This window comes from Saccostrea echinata, unplaced genomic scaffold (assembly GCF_033153115.1).
Source record: "Saccostrea echinata isolate AGI-Se365-2 ecotype Australia unplaced genomic scaffold, CSIRO_AGI_Sech_v1 ptg000002l, whole genome shotgun sequence".
Classification (NCBI taxonomy): domain Eukaryota; kingdom Metazoa; phylum Mollusca; class Bivalvia; order Ostreida; family Ostreidae; genus Saccostrea; species Saccostrea echinata.
In genome coordinates, this window is record NW_026889751.1 from 22622088 (window position 1) to 22632847 (window position 10760).

At 34.1% G+C, this 10760-nt stretch overlaps 1 protein-coding gene across 1 annotated transcript; it reads right to left on the bottom strand.

The window, feature by feature from the left end:
- Window positions 1–9200: 9200 nt before the first annotated feature.
- Window positions 9201–10434, bottom strand: LOC133201577 (rho-related GTP-binding protein RhoJ-like). Its single transcript, XM_061337378.1, has 2 exons — window positions 10168–10434; window positions 9201–10001 (listed from the first exon to the last, which is right to left on the bottom strand). The coding sequence occupies exons 1-2, from the start codon at window positions 10369–10371 to the stop codon at window positions 9627–9629; spliced, it is 579 nt and encodes a 192-aa protein (XP_061193362.1). The 5' UTR covers window positions 10372–10434; the 3' UTR covers window positions 9201–9626.
- Between the last annotated feature and the right edge of the window lie 326 nt (window positions 10435–10760).

The following is a 10760-nucleotide window of genomic DNA, read 5'->3' on the forward strand; positions in this document are numbered from 1 at the left end:
AATATCATAATTCCATTCATAAACTGTTTGGTATTGTAAAATACACCATGACGCTGAAGTATCATTGATTTCTATCACTCACAGTTTCCTTTCCTTGATATTATTTCCTCACGTGTCTGGAAATCACGTTTTCCCAAACAAGCATGTGTTGTCAATACGCTAGTGCAACATTTTAGTTAGTTTTTCTTAAAGTTTTATTTTAAGTTATTGAGATACAGCACTTTTTTGTAATCCTTGACTTAAAACCTCAAAAACATCTCAAAAATCCCTAGTCATTGTGGTCAACAACCCTGCAGTTGGCAAAAAATCCAAACATCAGACGTGATATAAAAACTTGTAAGTAACCACGCTAAAAATCTATTTGTAATTAATAAACATTTCAAAATTGAACAGCGACGATGAATTTTGTCATGTACATTGTTGTTAACATTTATATCATATAATAACAGCTCCTGTAATATAATGATGGAATGGCTAATGCCCTAAACTTGTATTTATCACACTATACGCCAATTAAATAAAGATAAATAAAGATTGTTGTGCAAGATCAACCTATTAATTATCGTAATATTTTCTGTGTTTGACAACACAGATCATGAGATGAAATCCTATCCGGACTGCCCTGGGAGTTGAACACACAAACTAAGCAAGGTGGTTGTAAGAAAAGTACGGTTCAATCGACTTCATTTATCAAGTGCTCTACTATCAATAGGTAAAGATGAAGGAAGTGTAAACAGTTTGACACCTTTAAGATTTTAATTTACGACCAGCTTTGAACACTGCAGTATGTGTTTTAGCACCTGTGGTGATCGTAATGCGACCAAAGGTAGTTGACTCTCCATAAACAAACATAAGGAACAAAGCGATCGATTCTGTTAAGGTGACTGTCTCACATCTTGACAAAACCTTAATCCCGCCATCATTAAGGGCCGGGTCGTCAAAATATCACCTTACCATCGTTTCATAAGAACACCATTGTTTCTATAACTGCTGTAGGTACCAAGAGGACAGGGTGTTCTTCATCATGGCCTCTCTCTGTGTCAGGAAGGTCTTGGAATCCCAGATCATTTATGTCAAAATATTTCACTTTCAGTGAATAACGACCATGACTTTGCATAACTTGTTATTGCAAAATGAAAAGAATGTTAGACATTTATTTCTTAAAAGCAATAAAAATACTATTAAAGCAAAAAATACAATTTACTAGTATATGAAAATTTGGATCATGTAATTAAGATAAAAGCAAAACCATATTTTCTCTCAATCTGGTTTGTCTCTTGGTGATACTTAAATCTATGTTACGTGTACTCTCTTTTATTTGAAAAATCATTGAAACACAGTATATGACCTTTATGGATTATATCCTATTACATGTTCTAGAACGTGTTTTCTCTGTTCTTTCGATTCCTGAGTGATGTTTTTGTAGCATGGTATATATCTATTTGTCTTTACAATCCCTCGAGTTTTTGTGTTCAAAGGCTTTTTAACCTTGAGAGAACAAATATCAAAGAAACCCGATTGATGCTTCCTGGTAACCAAACCGAATGTAGTAGTCAAGTCCATATATTTTCATAAATTTTGAGGAATGCCCCTAGTGTCTCTCAAGAGCCCTGACCTTGAAGGTTCCCATTTTTTGGCAAATAAGCTAAATTAGCGGCCAGCTCTTAGAATTTTTGACCTTCAGATTTTGATACTAGACGTAATAACATCCTTATCAATAATTACCACGACTCACAACATTACAGAAGTGGTCTGGTAGTTTTTCTTAACAGTGTTGTGTCTTTCTTGCTGTTTGGTTAACCATCAAGGACCTAATGTTTTTCAAAACAGTGATAATATAAGAGCCACCACCCCTGATAGTGACCATTGTCGTGGTCAGTCGTGTGTCCTTGCAAGATATCAGTGTTTATACAGCATTTTCGCTTGTTTCTCTCAAGGTCTCAATAAAGTCAAAATATTTTGCAAAGAAATCGCCTTGTTCACGCTATGGAACAAACTGTTATCAATATCTAGGACGTTGGACCTAGGTTATATTTGCACTTAAGAGGTTTGAAATGATCAGATTTGCAGTTTTATATTTTACTCTTCAAAGGAGCCCATAACTCTATGATTGTGTGAATATGTGTACTTTTACCATATGTTTACTATTATATTCACCCCGGAAAGAAGTACAGCTTCAAAAGAGCCACTTTCCAAAGAGTGTATCAAATCCAAAGAAATAACTTTTTATAACAATCAGTGATTCCATTTGATATCTTTTATGATTGTACCAATATAAACTCTCTGTCCTGTATTCTTTATCTACTTATGTTTGTTTAGATGAAACAATTACAACGGCTGCTGTTAATTTTCGTGCCTCGTTCTGTTGCACGCGTTTTGGTTTCCCCCCCCCCCCCGAAGTTTTAGATACCGGGCAAATGGGTTTGTGTATGATTGTATTTTTAAAAAAAAAAAAAAAAACCCGTTCAACTTTGAAACCTAGGCTGTGAGAAAACGCTGAGACAGAGTGTGTCATGATGACCAAAATACATTATATGTCAAAAACTTTCAGATTATTTCATTGCTTCAAGTTCTTTAACCCCAGATCATACTATTTTACTGTATATCATAGCGTCCTAGGTAATTAATCCTAGTGTTTCTCAGTTCGCGGAATCATCTGCATATAAAAGTGCACTTAGAAGACAATCACGATCATCATTTTACGCTTTAACTTGATCGTAAGTGTTAGATAGTTTTGTATTTTACGTCTTTTAAGCAGTCTTTCAAAATCTCCTGTCATTGCATCATTGTGGACTTAATTAGGATGTACAGAGTGGTCATTAAAGGTTTTCTGTATAAGATTTTCAGTTGTTAATTTTCAAGTTCTTTAATTAAATGGGGATATATTTATGCCAAACGTGTCTCTTTCTTGCACTGTTATCAATGTTTTTTCCAAGTCTTGATGCGTTTTGCCTGAGTCCTTGTAACCAAAGTCTTATTACCATTTTGTCATTTTCAGACATACATGTAACAAGGTCGGGTTTTTTTTTATTTCATTAGTCTTCATCTGCGATGGTTTGAACCTTTTAATGAGGGAAAAAGTGCACTGTCATATCCATCACTTCCCTAATTGCATCTCAAATACGTAGAGGGATATCATTAGTGATTCCTTTTAAGGATCAATATTTTTCTTTTATCTATGTTTTATTATTTTTTGACCATTTCATTAGTCCCGACATTACAATCTCTGACTGGATTCTGTGCGCTTTTGCACGTTTTCTCTAGATTCCAGAAAGGACTATTGGTAGAAGAGTTCATAACTATTTGTTTTTGAAATCTCATTAAGCTCTTGGTGATAGGGTGTTTTTCAGCCTTGAACACATTATTCTATGAGAGAACACTTTGACACGATGCTTCCAGGTGATCAAGACGAATGAGATGGTCAGGTCATTAACCAAGTAGCTACCAGTACTTATAGGTGTTTTTCTTTGAGGTTTAAGAATTAGTATTTTTTTTTTTAAAAAAACGTAGTTTTTGTGCTACCATTGATTTTTTTATGTTCTCTTGGTGTATAAAAGGCAGATTTTCTAAGTGATTTTTTTTCTTTAAGATATGATTTTTCACAGCGACAGTACATAAGTTTGTCTCCGTTTTTTGTCTGCTTATGTACGAATTGATATTTTGGCAAATAACATAAAAGGTTTAACGTTACACACCCAGAGGAAGTTCAAGTACACGCCATTTAATTAAAATTTTAGAGTGGATAATATTGTTATTAAAATGATTTAAATATGTAATGAAATTCAGATTGTTGGAAATTTTGCCTTAAAAAAAAAAGAAACATATACCGGTATGTATTACCCAATACTAGTATATGCCTTTTGAAAACTTGAAAATCTGTGATTTTCTCAGCACGGTGAGGAAAAACTGCTCAGGGAGGAATTCCCCTAATTTTATCCATATCAATATTTTTATACTAACTTGTTATAGATATTTTTTTATGCATTACAATGCCAGCAACTGCTCACTGGGGGTAATTTTGAATTGACCGTATTGTTTCAATTTTCAGTTCTACGACTTGGATATTTAGTAGGCATAGGAGCAGTTTAAAAAAAATATTGCAGTTCAATCATTCAGTTTGATCATTTCTTGAATATTCCTTAGGAGCAGTTACTGTAGCAATTAACTTTCATTTTTAAATTTCGGCGTATTTTTTTTCCATTTAAATGACAATATATTGATCTTCAAGAAGTTTGTGCTAAATAGTCATTATCTACGTTTTTGAATTCAAATTGCTACTCTGTTATTTCGTAGATATGCAAAGATTTCCGTATGAAAAAGCGCATGCCAAGTATATATTTTCGGAGTACAAAAGTAACAAAATTGATTTTCAGAATTACATCGTGCTATATTGCGATCACATGAATACAATAAAAAAAAATCCAGTGCATTGTCTTTTGGATTTATGCATTTTGTAAACGTTAACTTTGTGAAACAACAGACCCGGCAATGGCCACGTTCCTCCCCAGTGGTCACCCTACCGGTCAAGCAAAGTGCCCTTACATGTTTTCGGTATTTGTAGAACACTTTCAATCGTTACTTTCAAGGTCTTCATTGAAGTGATCCTTTGCTTCAAAGAATCTAATTGTTCTTCCCTGTGACGGACTCTAAGTCTTGTCAACGCTTTTGAGAGGTACTCCTGTTTATTGACCTATAGAACCTTAGACCACTGCTACAGTTTTCCACTTGAGGGGTCTGAAATGATCGGTATTTATAGATACTTGTACCATTCCTCATGAGGGACTCATTAAGGTATACGGTGTGAGGGTCTGTGCTTTTAACGTGTGTTTAAACTTGCAATCACCCCGAAAAGTTTATCATCAAAAAAACATTTTCCTGACTGTTTAGATCGAACTCCAGTTAATTTCTGTGAACTTATCACATTTGATTCCTATCATTTGGCTTTCATGATATTTTTTTAATTAATTTCTTTTATCTGCGATCATTATTTCTTCACACACTTTGTTGATTGTCGGTAAATATCTTTCTTGGAGCACTTTAACGTATTTTTTTGTAGATTCCTAAAATGTTTGTTCTTGGTTTATATCTACATTGTGAATGACCTTGAAATCACAGTAAGCTTGGCGTTGGTAAAATCAAAAATAACTACATAACTACTTTCATAATATATGCATGTAAGTATATATATAAGTACTGTCCTCACTGGTGACTTTGTTCAGTTAAATTATCAGATCAAATTCTTATTGGTCCGTTTCAATATACTCTGTCTTTGGCTTTTCCTGTTACGACAGTTTGTATGCTGTTGTATTAGCAACCAAGTTTAATTTAATTTGTCATCTTAGTAAAAAAAAATCTTATTAAACATTTTAGGCAGAAAATTGAAGCGGACCAAAAGTATTATCATGATAACTCGTAATGATAATCTTCAAATGATTGGTTTAATCAGGAACTGGTCAAGACCGTTGTTTATTTCCTTAATATTGATTATTAGTGGATTCAGTAGTGGCCACGTCTCCACGCAGTGGACATTGTAGTGGTCAGTCTTATGTCCTTGGGAGATACCAGTATTTGCCTAACACTTTTATTTATTACTTTCAAGGTCTCGACAGAAGTTAAATCATTTTTCACATAACTGAACAAATTGATGTCGGAGCTGTTTATCACATTTCGTGTGTTTATTGCCTATAACCTTGAACCAATGTTCAGAATTCGGAGGTTTTTGATGATTTTCATCTCATTGTTCAAATTCTTGTATTTAATCCTTCGAAAAACTTCTTAAGTTAAAAAAAAGGTTTTGAGTTGTACATGTACTTTCACTTGTAGTCACCCGAAATAGATGAATCTGTGTTCATTGATCAAATAAAGTGATTCTTTTTGACAGTCTTGTGTGATTTTTATTTAGTTCTACTATCTATAAGTTATCTAAAGCCACCCAGATTGTTTTCAACGACAAAAACACACACACGAATCTGATGATGGATGATATTAAGGTTAATTTTGTAAACATATGCTAAAAATAAAATTTTAAACATTTATAATATATCTCCCTAGTAGAAGTCATAGAGAAGTCAAGAAGAAGGTGGATTATATACATAAACTCAGCAAGGTGTAAAAAACATAATTTATCAAATCATTATGTAAATTACTCAAAACATGAGAGACTTCACGACCTTGTCATCGGAGCAGAGGTTCAATGATCTGGTCAAAGAAACAAGAAAAAAAACAAACTTAGGTCAGCTGGAGATATCGCTCTCTATTCTTTTTCTTCAATACGAATGTGATTTATAAAACAAAGACAAAGCGACTTTTGGTGCCACACACGAGTTAAAAAAAATGGGTTTGCTAACATGCCCATTTTAATACGAGTTTCTTTTTAAACTGTGCAGTTGTCAAAAATTGTTAGCAATCTTGAATGATCCAAGTTCAAAATTGAAAAAAAAATCAGTATTATAAACTGTAAATTAACGGTAATTCTTATCACTTTTGCTTCTCTGTGTCCTTGTGCATATTACTTAATTCAATGAATTCACAGTAGTTATCGATTTTTGATTTTACTCAAGTACATTATTTCATCAAATTTCGATAAAAAGGTTAAAAATAAAGCAAATAAGCTTTGTACACAAAAACCTCCCCCACAATTTGAGACAACGTCGCTGTCGATAATTCATCAAACGTTCTAATTCATTTAATAATTTCATACTGAATTCTTGTCAATGTCAATTATTTTTGTTATTTACAAAACAGAGCAAAACAATGAGAAAAAAAAACAGAGATTAATGAATTATCTTTGTTGTAAATCCTATATATTTGTTTTCCATCATTTCATGTCGCCCCGACATAGATCATCAATCATGGCCGCCTACATCAGTCTTAGCTTCACAGAGGTTTGGTGTTCTCCTCCTCGAGCTCATGGGAGCACAGACACACAAAACATCGACAAAATGCCTCAAAAAAAATCTAAAGCTGACAACCGTGAAACGCCCGCAATAAAAAGATTACACACTGCATTTTACTTAATCATTTTTATAATCGTTTTCCTCTCCATCTAATTGGCTACCAACACAAGGAAGCAAGTTCAATTGGCAATGAAAATAACTAGATAATTTGTACTTTAGCTTTTCGATTACGCCAACTGCAAAAATAACATCTTGCATGAATGGGGGAGCCAAAAATAGAGCATAAAGAATTTAAATGATAGTGTTAAGAAAATATCACGGCCTTCCTGACTGCTTCGTTAGAAATGTGTTTTGTTACTCCCGAGTTTCTTTTTCTGGTTTTGCAGGAAGACGTGTTATTACGAATCTAAAAGTAAACTGGATAAATAGAAAAATTCTTGGCAGGGGATGAAAGACAACACTGTTCAATGATTCCCGGAAATAAGTTCCTCGTCTTTCTACACCCGCCTACAACAGAAGGCTAATTGTTTTGTGTTCTTTGCCATCTGTATACCTTCCCTTTAGAATTCTGCCCTTTCCTTACCCCTGAAAAAAAATCCTGAAATTTTTGTTTTGAACTTCGTGTCTGCTGTATTAACATTAGTTCTAAAAAAATATTTCTCGTGTGAAGAGATTCCATGTTTCAATTAGTAATACTCCTACAGAAATAAAAGTGACAAAATTATACAATATATGATGTTCCTTTCCAGAAGAGATTAATTAATTAATTTGATAGGTTTAATAGATATATGAATATATTGTACAGGATAATCAAGGAACCTTTAAAATTATACATGTACCAACATAACCGTCACTTAAGAAAGTTTAAAAAAAAAATATCAGATTTCCAAACTTGAAACATCAATATCATACTACATCTTGTAGTGAATTTCAATCTAAAGTTGAAAATAATTACATGACATTAATATGTGATGTAATTTTTTCACCTACAGATTGAAAATTAATAAATTCAGCGTACAATGTGCTTTGACAAAAACAGAACTCTCTACAACCCCAACCCAGTAGCCTTGAACTTTGAGATATAACCGACAACGAAGTGTAAACCAAAATTGTATTTCTCCCAAGGGAGAGATGTAACAAGATGCAAGTTTTAGCATAATTAATTTGATAAAAAAAAACATAGTGTGATCAAATAGCTATTTTTGACCCGGGTTATGTTTAAAGTTGTTAAAACAAGACCAATATGAAATCTCCATCGGTTTCAAGACTTTGATCTATTAAGCATAAAGTATGCGGCATTTCTATATCATAATAAATATATGGACGAAACACAGTATGGGTTCTATATAATTCATAACCAGCCTAGAAATAGCTTACGATTAGATTATTAGATAAAACAGAAATAAAATAGCCAGTAATAACCTGTAATCGTTTTATTACTAGCCTATTTCAAAGGATTGTAACTGCAAAGTAAACATATAGGCAAGTTGTTTTAGAATCCTAATCCCAATAGACAATTTTTAATCCATGTGCTTTCAAAATATTGCATGCCGTGTAGCACGTGTGAAAACTGATATATCGATTTTTTTTCTACGTGAAAAAATAACTACATTGTACAACCTTATTGCGTAAGGTTAATGAGGTGGACTAAATTTAAAGGGAAAATAAGCAGAAATTAAAACTGCAACATTATTTATATTTTATTGACAAGTTCCTTGAATGATAGCCCAATTATTCTCAGCCATAAAATTTTAAAATCGATACAAATTACTTTTCATTAAGTGCCTGAGCTATATATAATGTTTTATACATGTCTGACAACGGAGCAACGTATGAAGGTATTCTGTCCCCTTAATAAGATTCCAGGAGGTATTGTATCTTATGCCTTCGCGCAGAGAGGTTCAAAACATTTTCATTTTAAAAAAAGTCTTAGATCTATTTTTAACAACTTAATATTAAAGTAATTCCAATTCTTCAAGATTTCAGGAAGTATCTAGCATTCTTCGGATTAGCGAAAATACCATAGTACTACAAGGTATTTCCCTAACTCGGTTGTCAGCTCTTTATTGCTTGTATAGGTCAGAGTATATATAGCTAAGATGAAAAATAAAACTAATTATACTGTATTAACCGGCATCAAAGGATACCTTCAAAAATTTCTGTGGATAAGGCCCACGGTTTTTGTACTACTCTCTGAAGCGTAGCGTGATAAATCCTTTTATTAAATTAACTTTTTATTACCTTCCCCACCCGCGATATTCTAACATACATTTAAAGTACACAAATAAAAGAAAACATATCAGATTCTGTCAAATGTATTATTTATTCAAATCATACAAAAGTACAATATGAATCAACTGAAGTTTACGATGAATATTGATTTAAAGGTCTTCATGACATTAACTAACAAGTCGATGCTAAGCTTCTCTCTTTTTTTATTACCAGGAACTAGTATACAGCAACGGAAAAACCAAGTGCACACCTTAAAATAAGTGCAAGTGTTCTACCGCATTTGGTCAGATCAGGACACATGCTTGGGTCAGTTCCAAACTAGTCCAAAGGTTGCTGCATTGTCCTTTGAATGACAGTCTTATCAGCGTTTTCCCAACTTGAGTAACACACACCCGCGAGTCCTTGACCAGCACTTTCTCGGTACAGCGAGGGTCTTGTGAAACAGACGTATGGGGTATACGTCCTCGAAATAAAACCTAAGTCATATTTCTATAAAGTTCAGCGTCCCAGCACTCGGCGGAAAATATTCCCCATCTTCTTTCTCTGTTTCAAAGCTGTGAGTACAACGTTCTCAAACACCCTCTGCACACTTTCCATGTCTGAAGACGAACACTCGACATAACGATCGGCGCCAATTTCCTTGGCCATTTTATGTCCCTCGTCGATAGTGACACTGACCCCTCCCAGGGTCGAGCGGGTGTCTGTCTGGGTAGCCACTACGATAATAGGAACACGTTTTCCCAGAAAGTCTTTGACTTCAGGTGCCCAAAATTCCCTAATGCTCTCAAACGAATCCCTGTCCGAGACCGAGAAGCAGAGGAGAAGAACCTCGCTGTCTTTATAACTGAAGGATCTTAGCTCCGTGTATTCGTGCTGAAACAAGAAATAAGAGAAATGTCAGAGATACAAATTACAATATTCCAATACTTAGATTTACCATTACTGTCAAAATTTAAAATCTATGCTATAAATTACAGTTAAATCTAAACCTGAAAGGTAATATACATCACCTTAAAGGTAACAATGAATTGATGCTTACCTCTCCTGCAGAATCAAAGACGCTGACCACATATTTGTCTCCTCCCACCGTGGAGTTACCGGCATAGTTATTAAACACGGTGGACACATACTCCTGGGGCATGCTTAGTCCAGAGAAAACCTCCGAAAGGCATGTTTTCCCTACCATACCGTCCCCGATCACTGTACAATTGATAGGTTTCTTCATATCGCTTAGATGAACCATTTTATTTCCTCACACAGACAATAGCAAAGACACAGCGCCTGCTTCTGATTCAATTAAGTAATGATATAAATAGACGATATCGCACAGTTTTTAAACGTACGCCAAGTCATGGGATTCGCGGGCAGCCAATCATGTGCGAGCTCACGAGGATCTAATTCTGATTACCTGTATAAAGATTTTACCTTTGTAACGAGGTGTGTCTTTTGTTTGTATTTACTATCAATTTTTCTGATAGTCCTCATTTCTGGAACTTCCGTTTACGTCCCGACTAATGATGCAAGAACAATTAACTAAATGTTGAACGTTCTTCGGCAAAGGTTGTCATTTAGGACTCTGAGTAATCGACAAAAATGATTTCTGATATTTTTCAAATAACTTTTTTTTAAAAT

Bases quoted from the DNA above. Each gene is read 5' to 3' on its own strand.
- LOC133201577 (XM_061337378.1), bottom strand. From the start codon at position 10,371: ATGGTTCATCTAAGCGATATGAAGAAACCTATCAATTGTACAGTGATC. The intron at 10,002-10,167 runs GTAAGCATCAAT...TTCTTGTTTCAG, and splicing joins TCTTTGATTCTGCAGGAGAG to CACGAATACACGGAGCTAAG.